We start from the raw sequence: 25,054 nt of genomic DNA, 5'->3' as shown, positions 1-25,054 counted from the left end.
TTAAACTTCTAATCAAAATAATGCGTAAATACAATAAATTGTAAAGATCTGACTACTTAACTATACTTTTTAGACATTTTACATTTTGTTAAGAAATAAATTAAACTTAGCATGGATTTAAATTTTAAACAACACCAATATTTCAAGATATCACGTTTTATGTTTAAACTTCAATCATAAAATACAATACCTAATGCTTATAATAATATTTTAATTTACATAAACAATGTTCCAAAAATGTAATGGCATTAGTTGCAAAATCTTATGAATAAAGTCATACATATATATATACCGTATTATTTATACAATTACAAAAGAAGAACATATAAATACGTCTTATTACCCTAGTTAAATTTTAGACTGGTAAAAAATATTTTTCTACAAACTAATAACGATACATGTTATACGTCATAAGTATAGGTACTTTATACATGTATAAATGTGCACATGTAGAACAAATAGCTTTTGTTCTCTTTGATGGACAACTAGAACATAATGTAGAATGCAAATACTTTTGTATGTATCGTAAACAAAATAATCGAAAAATTACAGAAAGGTTAAATTTTTTTTAAAGCCTCGATGTCAATAACAATTATGTGTATAATACATAATAGCTTATAGTTATAAATAATTTAGAATTAAGACAATTAAGTTATGCTTAATATTTTACGTAATATATCACGAAAGGTATTAAATAGCGAAATACCGTTGACCAAAACCAAGTATATATTGTACTAACTTATTAATTTGGTAAACGAAGGGCCAAACTGCAATACCCAAACCACTACTCTGTGCATAATAATTATAAAATATTGTTGTTTCATAATAAAACTGTTATCTTTATAATTATGTAATATACCTACATATAATGTGTATTATGGTAATGGTTTTGTTTTGCCAGAGGACTGATTATCATTTTTAAGCACTACAATAAGCAATATATACCTTTATTGGTGTGTGTGTAACTGTGTAAGTGAATACATTTTTATTATATTTATTGTGGAATTAAAATTTAAAAACACTTTTAAAATAATGATTGATTGAAAAAACGTACAAATGGCCCATATATTAGATATAAATTATATCAGTATTATATTTAACAATAAATTGTTTTATTATTAGGTCTTTATAATCTAATCTAAGAATAATATGTAAACTAATTTTATATATACAATGTAACCATACTTTACTAAAGTACGTATTTTAATGTTGTACTATCTAAAAAAAGAAATATTTGTTGAAACCGTAAATACTTTAACCCAATTTAAATTGTTACAAATGGCCATAGTTGTGTTATTGTTTATAAGATTAAAAAAAAATAATGTTTTATTATGATATTTTTTTGAATTTTTACCAGTTAACTCAAAACTTAAGAGTATTATTAGAAACAAATATACCTATCTATATATTTGATACATAATCTATAATTGTATAACAGTTTATTTTTTTAAATTAAAATATAATATTTTATTTTGCAAGTAAAATATATACATATATATATATATATATATATATATATATATATATATATATATATATATATAAGGTAAAAGGGCACTAGTAAAACATAAATAACGTGAAATGCATATCTTGCCAACAAAATAATAATAATAAAAAATAGTTCTATAAGTCTCGGTTGTCGATGAAATATCAGTCAAACTTTTAAATGTGCCATAGTAATATACTTATAGGTAGTAATTATACTTAAATAATTTATTGTTAAAAAAAATAAATAAATACGAGGGATATACTTAAGATATCTATTGTTAAATGTATTGTACAAAATTCATAATAACGAATTAATATGTTTTTAAAGTTTAATCTATGACGATGTAAAATTTACATTGTAAACTACGAATATATACGCTATATAAGTTCAAAAAACACTTAAATTCACTAAATTTACTATAAAAGTACTAAATATTTATACCTAGTTTTCAGTTCTACTATAACGTACGTAGTTGTTAGTACTTCGTATTGTTATTCATTACAAAATAAACAATATTCCATTAGGTGTGTTAGTGGAATCGTTCTAATCGTTATGTTGCAATAAATACATAAATATCCACTTATATTGTATGATATAGTATATGTTATATAAACCCAAGTATATTAAAAATTTAGTGAAAAAATTTAGAGGATATGTTATTATATAAAACGGAGATAGTGTGACATGGAAGTAAAACGCAGCCCAGTGTTTAAATTTTGAAAATCACGTGCCATTTAAACGGTTTATATTATATGGAATATACGTGGTTTGAAAACTCCTTTTGTCAATACAAAAGCCGTCTCGTCGTCGGACGAATAATTGACATGCAACAATCATAATCTATATATATAAATACAACAATACGTGCGTCATAACACGGTGGGCCGGAGTTTTGCATTTGAATCTCTACGCACGTTTGAGAAGACTTTGAATACAATTTTAACCCTCTCCAAATACATCTTGCGTGCTCGTCTTTCACACTATAAGCATACTAGGAGAACTAGATCTCATTTATTTGCTGTAAAGCGAGCTGCACATTGTAAACAATATATAAAGTTACCGGAGGTTATTGAATTTTCAGTAACGTCATAAGCCATTGACATTTCATTCGATATTACCTATACTTAGCTAGATCTGAAAATAAATAATTCCGTTTAAGCGATAACAATACAAAATAGAAATATCAGAGGCACGCGTTCATGATGCATCCAATGGTGGTTTATACACGATGTTCAAGGAGGGGGCGAAAATAAAGCCAACTCTCCCCAAAGCATTGTTATATATAGTATACAGTCATACAACATCTAGCAGAAAAACCTGACAAAAAAAAATTGCTAGTTAAATGTATGGCAAAAATTGTTAATATTCAATGATAAGTAAATAATATTTATATATTATTAATAAATATACTCATGTAAGCAGGGATCGAAACCGTTTCAATGTTTCATATTTTAACGGTTTCGGTTTCGGTTTTTGAGAACGGTTTTCTAAATTTTCTGGTATTGGTTTAGGTTTTAAGATCGGTTTTTCAAACTTTTTGGTTTTGGTTTCGGTTTCAAAAAAGGTTTTTAAAAAAATTTATCGGTTTCAAGAACGGTTTTTGAAAATGTTTGGTTTTGGTTTTTGGAACGGTGTTTTAAATTTTTATTATATTTTCCTACATCTAAAAACCGTTGACCCAATTTTTATCATCTATCTATTAACTATTAAGGGCTGAGCCTAAAGCCCTAAAAATTAAAATATAGGTATCCGATTTGTACACTTTGTGTAGAATGTACATACAATATGCCAAGTTATGATCAACAGAACTAATTTCGTGTTCTCAACAACGTAGTTAGTAGGTACCTACCTGCTTTTGCATACAACATATTATAGAGATCATATTATTATTATCATATTATTCGATTACATTACATTAATATTTAATTGTAATTTACAATAATATTGCATTATATTACAGATTACAGTATAATAAATCTCATGATATGTCATATTAAATCTCATCTCATGTTATGCTTATGATATTTGAACAAAATATTAAATTTAAATTTAAATGGATAATTGCTAAAAAAGTTATTGGAGTATTGATAATTCTGTTATTTTTAAAAGGTATAAATACACGTTTAACACACACTTTTAATCCAAGAGATTGCTAGAAATTTACATCTTCCTATTTTTCAATAACATTTGTCGTTTTTATTACCAATACTCAATAGGCAATAAATAATAACATTACAATTAATATAATATAACAACAATACAGATTACTGATTAGTGATTACAAGCATGTATAACCGCATAGGGGTGGACAAAATAAAAGTAGTTATATTATATTTTAATTTAGAACCAATACAATAAGTATAGGAATAATATAAAATATAAATAGAACAATATTCGTATTACCAATAGGGCAATAGATATTAATATTTCGTAATACTGATTAGTGATTACCGAAGAGCATCGGGATTTTTATTAATAAATTCCAACATATTATTTTCTTCGAATGAAAATACTCGTTTTAACTAGAATTATAAATAATATAATTAACTTTATAAAATTTGAAGAAACCGATATTGATTTTAAAATTTAATCGGTTTTTCAAGAACTGATCAAGAACGGTTTTTCAATTCTATGGTTTCGGTTTGGGTTTTATAAACGGTTTTTTGAAGGCCTCGGGTTTCAGTTATGGTTTTTTAACCGGTGTTTTAAAGCTTTTGGTGTCGGTTCCGGTTCCGGTGTTTAATAATGAACAAACCGCGGTTCTAACCGGTTTTTGAAAAACCGGTTTCGATCTCTGCATGTAAGAAAATTTTCAAAAATTATAATTTCAAAAAAAAGTTAATATGCACGTTCCAAAATTAATTTAACCAAAAATATTTTGAATTTTATAAAAATTCTATAAAATAAGCTACTTGACTTAGATAAATCTGTTTATCCTCAAAATTGTTCTTATATAATCATTAATCAGATTCACAAATAGGTTCTAACTATTTTGAATTTATCCAAAAAATTTCTAATGAAATTTAAAATTTTTTATTTTCAATTTTAAAAACTAAACATAAAAAATTTATTATACATGTAGCTCTAAGATCTCTTAATGAAAGAAAAAAACTTTTATACCTAGTTAATCCGTGTGTTAATCACATATTCTAATCAGATTTCATAGACAACAGAAAAAAACCACAGACCAATATAATATACTAGTTACTATCCGTGGTTAAAATGATAAAATATGATCAAGGAAGATCCCAAGGGGGGAGGCGGTCCACCTATCACCCCTCCCCTTATAACCACCACGAGTATACGAGCTTTAGCAAAACCCGAGGATGATTTTGGCCCAAAAAACTAGTCAGAAACTCTAGATGTGTTTCAAAACATTGTTATCTACGTATTTCTTCAGTACTTGCCTTATTGTACTTTTGGTACTGATATATTGATACCATGTTAAAGAAATATTAACGAAACACGTCATTCACTCGTTATGATGTTTTTTTCATGTAATATATTTCTGTGACAACCCCTAATAGATAACAACTATATATATATATATATGTAAAGCACAAAAAATAATAATTTTCTTATTAACAGAGGTGGTTCTACAATAATAAATGCGCGATCTATATTATTATATATCAATATTATTACATTCCTAATTTCAACATTCATTTTTTTATTAAATTATGTTAAAACATTATTTTATATTATAACGATTATAAATTAGGTAAGAATTAATGATAAAATAAAAGTTAAGCATTTTATGGACACGTAATAACGTTTTTGATAATGCATGTTTTTAGGTCTTGAGTATTTAATATTTTGTTTGTTATTTTAAACAATTTTAAATATTTTTGTTAGAAAAACGATAAATGTATGAACCATTCATAGATAGATATAGAAACGAGTATTTTACCAGACATTGAGGCAATTAGTAAACATTGTATATGTATAATATGTTAATTTGCGCATATGGAACGAACACTTATTATTGGTAGATATACAGTTATTGAAATATTACCTATCGACTACCAGAATCTTATAATATTATATAAATATATCTTATATTTTTATATAATATACATCATAATACTATCATATGTATTGATGTACCTATTACTATACTGTTCAGTATTAATTTTCAATACGAAATAAATGGAATAAACATGTTATACTGTATATTGTTTAACATATAACTATCTTTACATGGATATATTATTAAATAATGATAACGTATAACTAGACAATTATATTATAGATATATAGAACAAACCATATTACGTGTAATCAAATTATGTTTCAACGTCTATATTTTGAAACGACAATAGATTTGCATGGGAAAACTGAAAACACGAAAATCTTACCGTTTTTCACGTCCTTCTGGGCGCAGGAGACCCCTTGCAGTCTATCAGCGGACACGGTCGCAGCAACCGCTTTGGCCACGACTCCCAATTTCTTCGTGGGCCTGCCGCCACCGGCACAGGCGCCTCTGCTGTGGTTTCCGGTCGTTTCGTCCATTTGGTGGTTACGACCACGACCGTTGTAAAAGTCATCGCCGGCATTTCCAAAACGCACGCCCAGTGGCATTTCAGCCTACACTGCCGCAATACAACAATATCGTAATATAATTTAATATTTGTTCATATAGAGTAACCACCGATGGAAATTTCGTTTTTCAACGATCACATAAAATATAAGGTGTGCGCGCCACGATGTAGTGTGGTGTAAAGTGTAAGATTCGTTGTGCGTGAAAAAGAATTAAAACGCGAAAAAAAACGTTTCACGTGTTCGAAAACCATTAGGTACCGATTTTGCAGCGGGTTGAAAGCAAAGGGGGAGCCGCGCGTATCGAACACCAAACGGCGGCGGCTTTCACGCCATACCGTAATCAACGACAACCTCATAGCGGCGATAATACAAACGATTATTTAGCGCCACGCACACTCACAATATATTTATAAATATATAATAAATGTCTGTGTGTGCGTGTGTAGAAACTTACCGTAGAATTTTCAAAAAAAGAGACAACAGCGGCGATGGGTATATTATGATAATTACACACGTTCGTCAAACTACGACGGTATTAATTATTATTGGCAATCGTGTTCAAAAACGTTCGTGTGATTTTATGACTAATCGGTCGACACGCCAACAATTTGTTATATACCTACTCAGAATTTCGACGCCGAAATTTAGCGCACTAAATGTACGAAATTCTGTGAGCACGTAAAAACTACGCGTGATGTATACAATATACGATCATTGAAAATAATTTATCTTTTGATTAACAACATTTTTGATTTTCTTAAAAACAATCAATTATAAAGTCTAATTTTTTGAAATAATATTTCAGTATTGCAAATTATAATCCCGCATTACTAATTTATTTATCGATATACAGTATATCATATGCTATATAATCATAATTCATAAGAACAATAATAGTAGCATATAACAACAACACAAATATTTATCCCTACTAATTTACCTAAATTTAGACCATTTACCAAAATGCCATATGATATGATTAGATTACAAATATTTATTTTTTTAATAATACGGTTTTAGCATAACTGCTCAAAAATATAAAGCATGAAACTCATACGCAATATTTTTGTTTTTTATATTATGATTATAAAATTAATAATACCTACCTTATTTGTGTACGAATAAGTCTGACAACATTAGATTAACGTTATTATTTGGTACTTAAGCATAATATTCGTTTTAATCTGGTCATTTCGGTATCAATAGAAGATGATGGTGAATTGTTGTAACCATAAATCTCCTAGTAATAATACTGCCAAATAATTTCACAAGAAGAGTAAAACGTATTAAAATTTCAAAGAACTAAAGAACTTTAGACATGAATAACGTTGATAAAGCTATCACATTTGTAAATCAAAACGTTCGCAAGGTTTCGCCAAAGACATTTATCACGTGGCGCTTTGAATAGGCAATTTCACTACATCCGACCGTTACATAATCTGAATCATACGCAAATCCCCGATTATTTAACCTACAGGTCATCAGCGAAACATAGAATGTACAATACTACATCTGGGCAACTTTTGTAAGGTGCTTTCAAGAATACAATGCAAAGTGCGGGCAAAATATACAATTACCATTAATTCATTGTTCAGCTACTAAGAACAATATTGTTATGTCCAAGCTATTCATTATTATTATTTTCATTTTAATGAAAGCATGGAAATCAAAAACGTACAGTATTGAAAACATGCTCAACATTTTTTATGTCCGTGAACTTGGCGGCACTAAGGTAACAGAATTCAATTAAACCTATCCATACATTTTTTAGTTAAATATTAAGTATTGTATTATTAAAAAAAGTGATAAATTTCAATCTTCTAACAAGATAAACTCTATAAGTGCTTTTATCTTCTACTTTACGGTGATTTCTGTTATATAATTGTCAATTAAACTTAGTATGCACTTTGAAGATACATTTTGTTATACCTAATAAAAAAATACAAAATCGTAGATTCTTAAAACTTTCACAAAATATTAACATTTTAATATTTTTTTAGATACAATATAATTTTCAAAATACTTTGGAATGAAACATATTGTATATCATTTTCAATTTAAATAGGTATAGGGCTTAACAATTTTATTCAAAGCTTTTTTGACTTTTTTTTATAAGTTTTCTGACGTAAATTTAAAAATATATAACCAAACATTTTTTAAAGACATTTGATTATTATAAGAGAAGACTTTAATTAATTGGTTAACTATTTTTGAATTTTAAACTAAAAAAAAAAAAAATTATAAGAATATTATACATATAATCTACTATCTAGTATACTTATTTTAGTAATTGTAAGATTATGTTATAAAAGGGAGAAAAAACATAAATGGAGTTACGTGTATAAAAATACACTCATTTATAGTGACGCTCAGCTTGAGATTAAAAGATTAAGTGTATCCCCAGCGTTAATAATAATCACAACTATACTTTATTTTAAGTCTGCGATTAGGATTTCTAAGAAGTAAAAATTCAACTGTAACAAAGTTTACTCTCGATTGATTTAACGAAAATATGATTATGCAGGGTTAATTTAAAGTTAAAGTGGAGCATTTGTTATTATGTGAAGTGTTTTTAAACACTTAAATTTGATTTTATCTTGATTTTTAGCAGATATTATATGTCTTTAATATTTAATTTAAGAGTTTAGTTTTTAGGCTATATTAATATATATTTTGATTTTTGTTAGTGATATTAAAAATTAAAATATAATTCATTATATTGCACGACTCGTAGAAAAATAAATTATATACCTACTGTAGTCTAATAAAATTATAAAACATCTTTAAAAATAGATTGAAAAAAACGTATCTTTTCCGCCAACAATCGTTTTCATAAGCAATTGTTTATCATTGAGTTAATCTAAAAAGTAACTTATCACATCCGTTAAGTTGTCCTACCGACAATGATGAGGTACACTGTAAACTCGATACCTACTTTACAACTGGTGATATTTTTTTTATGCAAAAGGACGATTTTATTGTGAGAAAAGTTTCAATTCCTGTATAGTTGTGGATATTGGCTTACAGACAATTTATAACGTACAGAAACCGTTCGTATGGTGTAGGTACAAAATAAACTCTCGAGTGAATCGAAGGTTCGAACCCCTAGATTTTAATTTAATTTATATATTATCTAGAAACATTTTTATCATATTTGATCTTAATTACTTACATATATGATTATTCTTGAGATATTTTTAATGCACAACTGTCTATCATTATACGAGTATATAGCTAGTGTGTGTAATTGAAGAAGAAAACAATTCGTCAAAAAAGTATTTTTCGTTTTTGAAAAAAAGTGAATAATTTTTTTTTTTTTAATCTAGATTTTATACATAAAAAAATTACATAAAAAAAGTACATAAAAAAAGTATAATAAGCATAAGTGATGTTATTTTAGATTCTGAGCGGAGCGATGAATGTATTGATTTTACCACGATGTGTGTGTTTTTTTTTTTCTTGTGTCTATCATCAGGGCAGTAAAAGTGCTTCGATTTTTGAGTTCAGTACCTCGTTCAATCAGAAAGTGAATCTAGTTGGTACTTTGGGGGGTCAAAAGTAAATTTACTTAATTAAATACTTTTCTAAATAATCGAAAAAAACAAACTAAAAATTAAGGGAAAAACGGGAACTTTTACACACAATCAGTTTTCGACAAAATCGATTTTGGTTTTTGATGTAATTTTAAAACAAATGACCATAGATACATGAAATTTTCACCGAATGTTTATATAAGTATATAAAAAATGTTCGACTTAAGTTGAACTATTCATAGGCATTTGAAATTTTCGATTATTATAAGTTTTTTTTAAAATTAATATTGATAAAAATTTATTTGTTAAACAGAAAAGCTTGAAAATTTAGTACAAGGCTCTTAATATATTGTTACAATAGCAGTTGAAAAATAAAATAAATTCATAGTCACAATATTTTTTTTATAAGCATTCAAAGTTTGAATTTTGACAAAATACCTAAAAATCACGAAAATTCACAGAGGGTTCTCTAGATTTTATAATTTATTATTATAATTATAAAAAATCTTCAATAGTTTCGAAAATAAAACAATAACTGTAAAAACTTAGTTTTAGAAAAAATAAATCTATTTATTTAAGTGAAAATTTAATAATTAATTAGTATAATTGGCATGAAATTAAAAAAAAAAAAACACTTTTAAGTTTAATCTCTTTGGCCATATTTAAATGTACATATTTTTTTTTTTTACTTTTACATTTTCAGTTAAACTCTGTAATTAATGCAAAATACAATATTTTTCTTAATTAGGTTTGAATAAATAATCCTTCGAGTAGAAAATAAAAATCAATAGTTTATTAAATGTACAAAACCAAAGAAATTATACATATAATGTATACCTAATTATAATAATTGTAAGTTTATTTTGTATATTAAACCATATGTTAATAACCAAATTTAAAAGTGTGACAATTTAAAAAAATTAAAGTGATGTTAATATGTATTACGTGTGTACATTACACTTGTTACAATGTTGAAAAAATATATTCATCGGTTTTTATTTATTTATGTCTCTCTAACTCAGACTTCTCTACATCTATTATTAATACCTTTTATGATCAGTACCGATATAATACTTTAGTATGCAATTTGCATGATTGTGTGGTTATACTTGTTAGCTAGGACTTACCTTGTACCTATGTATGTTGTTAACTTCTACCCATAAGTAACTACGATAAACTTCCAAGCCATTAAAATGTGTTGCCGTGCGTTACCAATACCACACAGACATTGATTGTATCGCCCTCTTCCATTGCTCATTAACAAATGCGTGTTGAATTGACCTAAAACTACAGTTAAGCGTAATCCCATTGCTTAACAGCCGTTGTTTATATAAGTGTTGTATGCGACAACGACATCCTTAAAATATACAATATCAGTATGTTAAATTCCAAATCATTGTGAAAACATAAATGAAGACAATAAAATCGATACAAATATAGAGATAATAATAAATATACATACTATATACCTTGGAATCTGTACAAGTGTTATTTATTATATTACGTAGACATATTATACGTGTAGGTACATTATTTATTGTCGGTGATAGGAAATAAGAGAAAGAATATTTTTCTGTCATTCAGAACGAGTACCTATATAACTACGGTGGGCTAAATAAATCGAGTAGTGAGGTATCATATTATTCCTTCGGTCCGTCCCTTTTCCCAGACCGGCCGTGGAATAATAATATTTTGTGTATATAATAAAAACAAACGACACTCAAGTGAACCAGAATAACTCACGTTATGTTGAATAAAAATTAGAGTAATAAATTAAACTCGATTTCTTATCACGTTGAAATAAGTTCTAATTTATACTCAAATATTTTATATTATAGTTATTAACACTGCTCCAAGAACAGTTTCTAACTGTTCAAATATAAATATGTAAATTTCTCGTTCACATTTTTCACTATAAAGTCCCTAAAAATATTTCAAATGTTTAAAATATAAGACATTTTATTCATAATATAATATAATTCGTTATTATGTTTTATGCTTATTATTTGGTGTTCACATTTCCAAATTTGTATACATATATCATTTTCATTGTTATACAATGGACAGCATTTCAACATGTAATTATAATAAACATAAATAAAATATGTCTACTTTTAAAAAATGCGTGCAAATAGTAAGAATGATAAATAAAATTATTGTATTTAAATTTTAAATTAAGTAAGATCATAATTATACAGTTTGGTATAATATTTCTCCACGTATTTAAAATAAAATTTTAATAGCACAGAATACAGTTTTATTATTGTTACGACACCACAATATTATTATTTATAATAGTCGAATTTCATCTCTTATTGTCATAATTTAGTGTTCAACTTAAAAAAAAAAATATCACGTTGTCGGAATTTTATATGATTTTTACCTATATAAAATAGTTAAATAATAATACAGCCATATACTTCAAACTGTTTAATGTTTATGTGAGAATAATACAATTTAAAATTATTTTACTATTGAAGATCAAAATAAATGATGCAATAATAAATAATAATTCATCTTAATAGTAAATATAGTCATCTTAAAAATGATACTACCGTTTAATGTATTTTATCAATGATGGATTTTTTTTATTCAACAATAAAATATTCAGAGTTTACGGCTAGTATTATACTATAACGTTTTGTTAAAACAAAATATTACTGTTTATCACATGAAGTTTTTATATTATTAAATAGAAAAAACTGAAAGTATATAATGTGGCATTATAAATAGGAAAAAAGTAATTTACTCGATTAAGCAACTTATAATAATAAACGCTGTATTTAAAAATATTTGTTTTTAATTTGCGGCTGCACTTATTTTGATCATAATTCTATTAAAAAAATATATGATTTATATTTAATAATGCAATTTTGGGGAAATCAATTTTTATAAATTATAATCTCGTTTCTATACACATATAGATTCTAGTGGTTAAGCTGCTAAATCGTTCGTTATTGAAATTATCTTTTGTGTACAAGTCATAATTTAGTAATTTACTCTATTGTTTTCTTTGATATCGGTAATATTCATTTAAATTTGTGACATGTAGATACACGATTGTGATCTATTATTTGTGGATGACATGAAATTTAATTTTCTTGATTTTTTTTAGTGGTTTTCAGTGAATGGCATGTCTAAATTTAATGATACGAGCTGACTTGTTTGATTGGTGGAATGTTTACCATTTGGACTTTCTATAAACTTTGATGATTGTAAGGTTATGTTATTTTGTCATTGTAATATTCCTTTGGTCTTTGATCGTTTAATTTAAGGTCCAAATTTGAACTGTATATCTTTTTGATCACTTGAATACGTCAAATTCACCATTAATAATACAACTATACAGTTTACAATTTCCAATCTTATACGAATAGGTGTTGAAAATAATATCCCAAACTATAAAGGCTTATAAAAATAACTGCAGCAAAAAATTTTAAATTTCACATCTCTTAATAGAAGTCATTATAGTTTTTATTTTCTAAAAAACGGGAAATTTTACGCACAAACAGTTTTCGACAAAATCGATTTTGGTTTTTGATGTAACTTTAAAACAAATGACCACAGAATACAGATACATGAAATTTTCACCGAATGTTTATATAAGTAATACTTATGATGGTGGATATTTATTAAGTATATTATATCCACCATGCAATTTTCAAAAATGTTTGACTTAAGTTGAACTATCCATAGGTATTTGCAATTTTCGATCATTATTAGTTTTTTTTAAATTAATATCGATAAAAATTTATTTTTTGGGTAGAAAAGTTTGAAAATGTAATACAAGGCTCCTAACATATTGTTACAATAGCAGTTGATAAATAAAATAAATTCATAGTCACAGATTTTTTTTATAAGCATTCAAAGTTTTAATTTTGGCAAAATACGTAAAAATTACGGCAATGTTCAAAATTATCTTAGATAGAAATTCATAAAAGTTTTTCTTTTAAATTCTAAGATTTAAAAATTTTTAATAATCTATAATATATCCTAGAGACCAGAGACAGATAAACCGTCTCCACTCAGAATCATTTTTCGTATAGAATGATATAATATCATTGGATTCAAATTTAATTCCATCCATTACAGTAAACCACTTTTAACCTACTGTTGGACATCAGAACGATATCCACTTTTCCGCTTTTTTAATATTTATTATATCAAAGGAAACTTATTAAACTTACATAACCCTTAAACTTAATATCCTGAACATTTTATTATAATTTGAATAATAATATTTTTTTTTTTTTTGTAAGGAGAACCCGCGGCAACATGGTCCATTGGGTATGGGGTGGTACGGTAGGGGTTATTTTTGTATATTTGTTTGTAAGTTTTTAAGTGGGTAGGGTTGTAACACGTGTTTGTGTATGTGTGGCAAGGATATGTTGCTAAAAATCCCGGGTGGTCACCCATCCGGGAGCTAGCAACTGCGGCCGGTACGTACGCTCAGTGCGTTTCCGCAGATTGAGCGTACAACCACGCCTCACCAAGCCACAATAATAATTATTATTAACTTAAATAACTACACTTTTGTTCATTTTTATCAAATAGTAATTAATTTCAACAAATGTAAAAATAAATTGTAAACCCGTATTTTTAATTCTAAAAAAAGTTTTCTTTCTGAAAGGTTTAAGTACAAAACAATGTTTCTTATGAATAAATAATGTGTTACCTACAACTCTCATTATTATTCTGAAAAATTAATATTGCATATACCTATGTATTATGTGTATAGTGTATATATTAGCTCATTTTACTAGTAACCACATTTAGATAACTTAATTATAATAAATTTACTGCTTAATGAAATATTAAACCACGACCCTTTAAAAAAAAGTATTATCTTTTAAAATATAAAATGAAACATAAAGGACGCCAAGTAAAATATTTACTTAAAAATGTTGTTAATACAAAATTTAAAAGTGCACCTGATTTTGAAAAGACATTAATTCGATTCACCTCTAAATAAATTCATCACCAAAATAAAATTAAAATCCATCTACAATAATAGGTACCAAATAATAAATGGTGTGATTAATTGATCATAGAAAATATCTATTCAGTGTCGGAATATTAATAAATAAAAACATCAAACTTTATAGAAATTAATTGTAGTTCTATTGTACTTCGTTTTATTTAAAACATTAATTATCTAATTTATATTAATACAAGAAGAGCAAATCTGAATTACCTAACTGAAATGATACTTTGTCAGAACTGCATTTAATCATCAATATATTTGTTTAGAATTCATCGGCTTAAAAAAATAAGTGTTTTAAAATATTAATTTATAATTTTTTATATTTTATTTTTTTCAGCACTCTAATACGATTGATTATTACACAAATTAATTGTATAGTATAAACAGTATTAAAAAATATGATTTCTAAAATATGATAAATTTTTTTCAAATATAAAACAAGGTTACTTGTATTACTCGTAATACATCATTATAATAATTCTACATATTAAGGTGATTAAATCGAGATAAGATTCCAACGGCTAACGCCGTTTCAGCTTAACGAATTCCATAAACAGAAATATTCATACATCCCAAGACTATGCGTTAATTAAAAATATTATATAGATTTTATAATTTATAATGCATTATAATATAATATCGGTATCATAGGACATAGATTAAACTATTTTTTAACTTTTAATTGGAATGGTTAAAAGTAAATTACTATCTTACTATCTTCATTCTTCTTCATATCATCTTTCTTTTTAATTTTTAAGCATTTGTAACATAAATAAATAATTTTTGTTATTATTTAATACTTATTTGAATAGTTAACATGATTGAAAAAATAAATATATACCGTAAAAATGATTAACTTAGACTACCAAATATTTTTTTTTCATATCAGAAAAGCAATTGTAAAATGAAAATCAATCAGTATTTTGATAATTCATACCATCCACGCCATATATTGTAATATTATTTTTTCTATAACTAAGAAGAGAAATTAAAAGCTATTGCAGGATCCAGCATACTTTAGCTTGATTATACTATAAATCAATCATTAGCTAGTAGATGTGTTTTATATTATCGACAGATTATTTTAACTTCAAAACATATGTAATTAATGACAAATAAAATCTGTGTTTATAAAATGTTTACGTGATGGTATAATATTTAGTAAAATTGTAATTTTTAAACTCTTTACACATTCATTTTATGCTGTGTAAATTATGAAAAGTTATATGTACCTAGCTATATTTAAATAATATTACCATATTTTGGAAAATAATTTAACTGTAAAAAAAAAATTTAACTGTATACCTTTGTAAACAGTATGCAATCCTCATCAAGTCATAATATTTTATGCATTCGTCCAAATAAAACAAATTATTTTTTCTGTTTCTTTGTGTTAAACATAACTGTATAACATTTGTGGTAGATTTTTTTTTACACTTTTTCCCTTAACCTAATTCGATAGGCTTTCGTAGTTTGAGCAATAACTTTTTATATCAACATTAATGCATCAATAATAAACCTAAAAAGTTTTCTGAATTATTTTTCAAACTGTATACTCATTCTACTTCATAACCATCATGTACTCATACAACTGACGGATATTTGTTTTTCATTCAGAAAATAAAACCTAATGATTTATTACAATTTTAATGGTAAAATGTATGTACAATCCATGTATGGCTAATTATTAATTATAACATACATAGATAATATATTAATATTTATTATTTATTAGTTATTATCATTTGAGTATCATACTATCTTATTTTATCCCGTAATAACAATTGTCCATTAATTATAAAAATTTCATAATATAGTCTATTTTATCAGATGAATAATTTATCCGTAAACTTATTCGGTGTTTAACTGATTCCATAGATTCTTAAAAACCGTAATAATTTATATTTATTAAAATGTAATTTATGTTATTATTCATTCTGATTCGTCTTGATATTTGTAATCTTGTATATTAAAAATAACTTATCTTCTGATCCATGTAAGAAATGAGGTAGGTATATATAACTTTTATAATTTTGAGGGGGTAAGTTCTGTGGAAAAAATCCTAACTAATCCCCTAAACTACTTATAACAACTAAAAATGTAAGCAAAGTATTATAAATAAATATATGTAAATTTTAAGTTGCTTATAGAAAAAATTTTATTGATAACGATAACTTTAAACGTGCATGGTAATATTATAATTTATAACTCTTTACTTTACACACATTTCTGAAGTTATTCTAAATTATATACTTAAAAATATTTGACGCCAATATAAAATATGAATTATTACACCTGAGAATATTTTTTTAACAGTGTTTGTTCCCTATATTGCCATGAAAACTAAATTTCCACCTGTATATCTGAGGTATTGTTTTATAACAATGATAAATACAATACAATAAGAAATTCAAGTCGCTAATCTCTTTACTCAAGGTACCAACTTGGTACCTTTAACATATATATACACAGAATAACATGTATGTTGTATATATGTGTTATCGTGTTGAACTAATTATTGGAAAATATTGTGTTTACAAATCAGTAGATAAAATAAATGAAACGTCTATTAACAAAAAAAATTATTAAGTCATCAATATGATAAAGACTATTTACGATGATTTTTTATGAAAAACCCTATGAAGCGGAAAACAATATAATAATTTATAACGTTAAGGAATTAAACAGACGTTTATTGTTAAAATTATATTCTGAAGAAAAACTAATTTATAATCAATAAAGTCATACCTACTATAAAATATTATGAAAAGCTTAATGTTAAAAAATAAAAACGAGTCAATCTTTATCATATTATTATAATAATATTGTTATTATTATTATTATTCGAAATTCATTAAATTAATAAATATTCGGTAGTTGTTGCCGACAAATGAAATTTTTAAACACGCATTTACATGTAAGCCAAATAATACATATTGCACCACTTTTTAGTTCTTTTTCTTTCAAAATTTAACATCGTTTCTGTGTAGGTATTGATTTTAACAGTCACAAATAATAATAACAACAATATTTATTATTTACATTAAATTTACAATTATTATATTTTTTTGTATTCTAAAGAAAAAAATCTGGATGTTTATTAATATGATATTTTATCAATATTGTTATAATTCAAACAATAAAATATAAATACAATTTATCATGACTCTGCCTTAAACAAATATTAAGATTCCTATGAATCAAAATATCAAATACGAATTAAATCGTTAAATCGTAAGTAAATATTATCAATTTCAGATATTAATTTAAATAGATAAATAATTATATTCAAATGAAACGCGTTTAAAAATATTTAAACTCAACATCTAAAAATTAAAATGTAGTTTTAAAAATATGAACTAGATAAAACTGCCAAATACGGTTCCTGCCCGTTCCCATCTCTTTTGAAGACAGTATTGGTAGTAGTGTAGAAGTAATAGGTACACACAAATCAATCTTATGAATTATAATATGTTATTATCTGAAAGCGATAGAAAATCTTTGATATCGAAAAACTATTCTCAGTGGACCGTGAAGTTTGATTTATAAAAATATAATAACCTAACTGTCGTATAGGAGAATACATATCGAATATTCGAATGTATACCTACCAATAAACCTACGTCGTACTTATCGACATTCCTTAGTCCATATTTGTGTGAATATATTAACTGAGATTTTTAAAAGCTACCTATCTGAGTTCGATTTATATTTTTTATTATTTACATTTATAGTAGTCGTACATGTATACCACTATGGTTAATTATTATATATTATTATTTGCTCTTCATTTATTTGGAACTTTTTACAGTCAAAAAATTACTTATATGAAAACCAAAAAAATTACGAATAGGCCATACTCACTACACACACGGCTACCTAATGAACCGAGAAGAACAAACAGAATGCGCATCATGTGGAGTCCCCCTAACAATCAAACACATTTTTGTCGAATGCTGCAGACAAACTGAAGCCGCCAGAAATAAGCATAACATTCCAGAACATCTATACCTACGAATCACTAGGCCTGAACATAGAAACCATCACAAATACTCTAAGATTCATCAAAGATATACAAATCGAAAATTTATTGTAAAAAATTAATCATAATATATAATGTACAAACAAAATCATTATAATACTAATCTTATGTCATCGTTAATTGTCAAACGTCAGTCAGTGGCCTTCGCTGCCGAGGCTTATTCTAATAAAAAAAAAACAAAATTACGCTAAATATATAAAGTTATACGTACTATTATATATTATTTATTATTATATTTTATATTTTATTACTATTTTTATTATTTATATATATATATATATATATATATATTATATTTACTATTTTATTCATATTTTAATATTATATTTCTTGTTAATATATAATATATTATTTATAGGTACGTATTTTATTATTTATATTGATTCAATAGGTGCCTATAAATAGCACAATGTAGTGCGATACGTAGGTAACATATGTGCCCATAAGTATTATATACATAAAAAAAGTTTATGATGGCATTTCGTTGTTTGTATATAAAAAAATAAAAAAACAAAAGGGAAAGAAAATTACGTTGTTAGGATATATGTAAAGTTTGTCCAGCTGAACTATATGACGTGAATCTCGTTCTAATAAGAACACGAAACTATAATGCCGAAACGGATTGAGGAAACAACATTTCGTATTCAGTTGAAACTTCTGTCGATGACGATAATAATAACAATAATAATACTATATGGAGATTGAAAACGCATTCATCCAGTCAAAAAGTCCGTGATTGTCATATCCATTTAGCCACCAAGTATGCACTTTTATTTCAATGTAATATATGTAGTTTTTCTTTTGACATTTTAGTGTATTGAAAAATCTTTATTTCTATATAATCGGAATATACTAGTTACATACAGAGCCACATAACAACATTTAAAAATAATATTATTCATATTTTACTAGAATTTTTTATCGTTAGCATTAAGTTGTTTATTTTATGAGTATTTCGATGTATACAAAAAATCAAATTTAAAAGCATTAATTGGTTAGGAGATCCCCTGTTCTACTGTTGATATGTATCTGCAGATAATAAGAGTCATCAGTTAAGAAAATCGTCCCTTGTTTCCACTTTATACTATATACTAATATTTAGTAGGTAGGTATAATAATGCCTTTATCCTATATCTATATAAATTAAACAGCTACAGTCAACCTTCATTGTTAAAAATGTACGTTTTTCAATTCCTGTTCAAAATATGACATTGCGGAGATGACATACTTCCAAATAAAAAAACCAAACTAATATTTACGTTTTAAATATCATACCAAATTCCGTTAATTTATATTATTATAAGTATAGGTACCTGTTCTACATAATATAATATTATGTCAACTTTCCAATTAAATGACATACTGATTTATTTTGTTATATTATTCACGATCGGCGACGACGTCAATGCGTATGTGTGTATTAGAATATCACACTTATGTAACATATATGTACATAATAACATTATGTAGGTACTTAAGAAGCGTACTCGAACCACCGTTGCGAAAATTATTCGAGACGATTATTGATTAATCTTATTCATCACGGTCACCGTGTTATTTGGTAAGGAATTTGAGATCCTTATAGTGGCACCTATATTATATTAGACTGTATATATATTAATCAGCAACGTGCAAGTAGTATATAATATATTATATACAAGTACCAGAGTTGTCGAAGTGTGCAGTATAACAAGCTGCAGCAGGCCAGACAACCGTGAGTAACACTGTACGATTAATACCGCCATTTAATTTGTCTCATTCGCAGCCGACGAGATCGCAGATTATCGACAATATTATTATTATTATTTATAATTGCAGCCAATACACGTCGTTTTATTATTATTATCACCTGCGATAAATACCCAATTATAGTACGATAATATTAATATTTTTAGTCACTAGTCGAATTTTTGACACTTCTGAAAATACCTACGACTAAATATTATTAAAAGATAATATTAGGTAAATACGAGGTATAATAATATTTGTATAATATATACGTGTTTTACTGGTGCGTATAGGTATGTACTATGTATGTTCAGGGTGGTTAGAGGCCCCCGCGTATGTAAAATAACTACGATAATTGACGGTGAATAAACGATACGGGACCGGGTGGCAGTATTGTGCTAAACATTTCCCACCAGTTCCTGGTTTTTTGAACGGAAAAAAAAAGGTATGTACCATGCATGGTCATATAATATCTGTCGTATAAAAACCAAACAGAAATCTTTTCTTATGAGTTCACGCATATAGTGCGTGATACACTGATACGCATAGGTATATATTATATTGTTAAGCAAATCTCGTCAAAACATCATCCAACGCGTGTTGACACCACACACTGTACAACTTTAATTATATAATGTAATATTAATGATTGTTACATAATAATTAAACAGTCAGTTGCGCAAAATTCCATAATATTGATGTTTTTTACAAACCATAAAGTTAGGTTAAATTTAAAACCTATAACGGTGAGAAATATAAAAGTGAGACGTCTATTTCTGCGTCTGTACCCCCGTTGAAGTATTATGTGATAAACTTTAGAAAAAGCAGCACAACTACGGTTAGATTACTTAAAAAAAAGTAAAAACTCAGATTTTTTGATATAGAAACTTAGTGAAATGAATAATTCAGTTTTCAAACTGTAAGTATATGTATAATGAGTAAAACCTTTTTTTTCCAAATTTCAAATAAAAGTGTAGCTATATTTTACTATTATATTGTGGATAAACCCCCAAATGGGTATAATTACCTAACTTACACATTACGTTTATATTATGGCGCTAAACGACAGCAAATACGCCATGCTTTGAAGCTGGATCCTTGAAATTTGGAGACTCTTAATTCGTAATATGCAGGAACACGCTTGAAACAATTTAAGACGATAACAAAACAAATTGCATCACGTCCTTACATTGTTATAGTTCATGTGTACTTAGTACTTACAAAGATACATTAAATTAATCATCTACAATATTTATTTAAATTTTCACAAATACCACTCAACAATAATGAATAATCTAATGAAAATTTACTCTAAAATAAACAACGCTCTAAAAACAACAAGTAAAAGTCGGTAAGCTTAAATCTATAAAAAGCTTATGTTACTACACGGAGATATACAATAGTGAAAAAACTTTTAAAACAATAGTATTGGCCACATGTTAAAATTTATCAAAAACTTTTTAAGTAAGAGGGCATTCCGGATCAACCTCTCAAACCTTTCATGCAAGATAACGAAACACCACAAGGCTTAAACATATCTGCTATACTTTTTCTAATGCATCGCAGTCAAATACTTCTTAAAAACAAAATAAACGAAATATATCAAAATTGTCAAAAGACACAGGCTTTGCCTTTTTGGACGAAAAACCTCAATCAATTTTCTCTACAAAACAAAAAAACAATCTCACAATTAAAATAAAATTATTGGAAAACCAGTTCAAATTAAAGACGAAATTAAAATAATATAAGTAATTTTCGACACAAAAATGAAGCGAATGCTTTAGTTAAAAAAATTAAAAACTGAAACTAAAAATAGACTAGTCTAAATATCCTTAAAACCCTATCTCTTTCCACACGGGGTGCAGATACAAACATTTTATTACAAATAATATACAATTTACTTTTATCAAAATTAAATTACTCATTGATACTTTTTACAACAGCAATAAATCAGCATTAAAAATAATAGAACCCATACACAACATTGAACATATGCATTTAGCATTTAATCAACTACTTACACTAACCATTGTTATTGGAGTGATTTGATCATTAATATATATATATATTAATTTAATAAATCATTGTTATTATGTTTAGTATCAATATTATATATATATATAGGTGTCTACATCAAGTATTAATGTATTTATTTTGCAGCATCCATTTTATAATCAAGTAATCATTATAGACATAGTTTATTGAATCAATAAAAAATAGAATCAATAAGGTTCCAACCCTTTAGTTTTTTATCATTATAAATCTTTTGTATTAGACGGACCACCGATTTTTACGTAAATTAAAACAGACATTTTATTCTCGGCTAAGATCTTTTTTTAATTTAAAAACAAAATCTATATATATAATATAAATATTTGATTGAAGTCAGTCGCATTTTAATGAATATTTTTCTTCATTATCTTTTATACAACAATTCCCACAAATCAAAATATATTTGTATAAACCATAAAGACTTCGCTATTACAAAATAAAATGTGTTTTTAATCTAAAGATTGAGCCATTTATCTTAGCATCACTACTAGTGAGCATAGTTAGCATTAGTACCTATGTAAATCTAATCACAATAAATACCAAGGAAAAAATAACCAATACCAAAGAAAAAATTAGATAAAACTAAGGATAAATGGGTGTATGATTCAGAGACTACAACTCATAAAAATATAGCATAATAAATTATTACGAGTATATACAGCCTACAGGGTAGTTATATACTAGTTGTAAAATAATATTTACTTTTTAACATTACCGTTTTACATAATTATACTAAACAATAATTAATAAACAATTTTTTTAATTTAATGTTATTTATTTTAAGAGGAGGTCACAGAATCACAGCCATATACTTTACCTATAGATTTTGATAAAAGATACATTTAATTAAAACATTGAACGATTTTTTCTGTCTACTCTTATACGATTATTTTACCAATATAATAATTTTCTTTTAAATCCACAAGTTTAGTAAAGTGCCCAGCATTATAAAATAAAAACAAAAAAATATCTGTAATATGCAAATATGTATATAATAAAAAAATTAAAAAAATAACGTTGAAAAAAATGCATTATAAATTTATAAATTATAATTAAAACTTTTTGCCTATATTTAAAAAAATACAAAGTCTTATTACGGTTATGAATACTATTTACAATCATCAAGGAAAATAAAATACTCTTAAAAAGATATACATGTAATAAATTTAGTATTTACCTTTACCTATGCTCTTGAGTTTTGAGTATATACTACCAAACATACCAATATGTCATGAACAAATGATGAAATGATTAGTTATTAACTTTATGGTAATACATGTAAATAGGTAGGTAACAAAGAATTTATAAAATACTCATAAATGACAATATTAATTTTATGTTGGTAAAACTATTGTAGACATTAAACAATAAAACATAATATAAGTGAGAATAAGATCTGACGATGCCATGACGTGTATCATTAGTTGTTATAAATTATTCCAAAAAATTAATAAATAGGTAATAATTTTTATAGCCATCGTGGCTGTAATCGGACTATCCTAGTTTATTTATTTTTGTATATAGTTTCCTCCGTATTCAATGATCGGTAACGATTACGACATGGCATTAAAAAAAACATTAGAAATAACAAATATTCTAGAAGGCCTGGTTGGGTATAACGAACTACTCGCCCAGTGATATCTTCTGATAATAATAAAAGATTTCAGGTTCTGATGAATGCAAATTGCGCATTTTGCATATGGGACAAGAATAGAAATATACTACTCTGCAGACTTCCTATTAAAAATGCAATGTTGTTGTTTTTATACTATTTTATCAAAATAATAAAGAACTTATTTTTACACTATCGTTATATTATAATATTGTTTGTTGTTAAGCATAACAAGAAACATAATATATTCTGCAACACGAATCGAAATCTCTATTAACTAACAACTTATTACTTATTAGGCAGTAATAAGTTTTAACCGTTGTTGTTTTGTTCGAACATAACTATTATCATGATACGTAGCTGGAGTGCTGTCATGCCCAGGTCTGTCAGGAGTGTAAAAGAGAGTAAAATCGTCTTATTGGGGTTAATAAACATTTTCTAATTAAGCACCTATACATATATAAAATACCTAAGGGTAGTCGTACCAACGCAGTTCAATTGAAACTTACAATAATTAGCGATTCCGTTTGTTTGATCGCAATTTATTATCCTATATTGAAACACGATCCGATATCAAAGCTGAAAAATGTTTTAATGTATCTACACATTTTGAATAACATTTTTTTACCAAATCAAATTTAATGTGCCTACAAACAAATACCGTTACTATTAAAACATTAATAACTGCAGCAGAACTTCTTACTATAATATATGCAGTGACCTGAGCATAAAGTTGAACAATACCAAACAAAAATTTTGATTGTGTGTCCCTCCAGTCATTTAAATTTATGCCACCTCAGAATCACGTAAAATTGGACCACTTATTTCGTATCGCTAAACCATTAAATGCAACTATGCAAGAGTCTAATAAAGTAATAATATTATAAAAATGTATATTATGTCTCCTCATATAAAATCGAAAAATCTATATTTTACAATAGTTTTATTTTTAATTTACCTACCTCTATGTGTATCCTATTTAGTTAATAAATTATTAAAACAATTAAATATTCCAAGGCAACGAATGTAAAATCGTTTTTTTCTGACATTTTTTAATTGACCAACATTTATC

At 26.2% G+C, this 25,054-nt stretch overlaps 1 protein-coding gene across 3 annotated transcripts in view; it reads right to left on the bottom strand.

The window, feature by feature from the left end:
* Nucleotides 1–25,054, bottom strand: part of LOC107173881 (inactive ubiquitin carboxyl-terminal hydrolase MINDY-4B) — an 80,981-nt gene extending 55,927 nt beyond the window's left edge. The window contains exons 1-3 of one of the 3 annotated variants that reach the window (XM_089220776.1): nt 24,945–25,054; nt 10,692–10,921; nt 5,848–6,081 (exon numbers count right to left, since the gene is read on the bottom strand). In XM_089220776.1, the coding sequence (XP_089076902.1) occupies nt 5,848–6,070 (223 nt within the window). In that variant the 5' untranslated portion in view covers nt 6,071–6,081; nt 10,692–10,921; nt 24,945–25,054. Of the gene's footprint in view, nt 1–5,847; nt 6,273–7,137; nt 7,245–10,691; nt 10,922–24,944 lie in introns of those variants that run through there. The other 2 variants (XM_089220777.1, XM_089220778.1) reach the window with 2 other exon arrangements.

This window comes from Diuraphis noxia, unplaced genomic scaffold (genome assembly GCF_037042655.1).
Source record: "Diuraphis noxia isolate RWA-SAM2 unplaced genomic scaffold, SU_Dnox_SAM2 contig0002, whole genome shotgun sequence".
Lineage (NCBI taxonomy): Eukaryota > Metazoa > Arthropoda > Insecta > Hemiptera > Aphididae > Diuraphis > Diuraphis noxia.
This window is presented reverse-complemented; position numbering and strand designations above follow the sequence as displayed.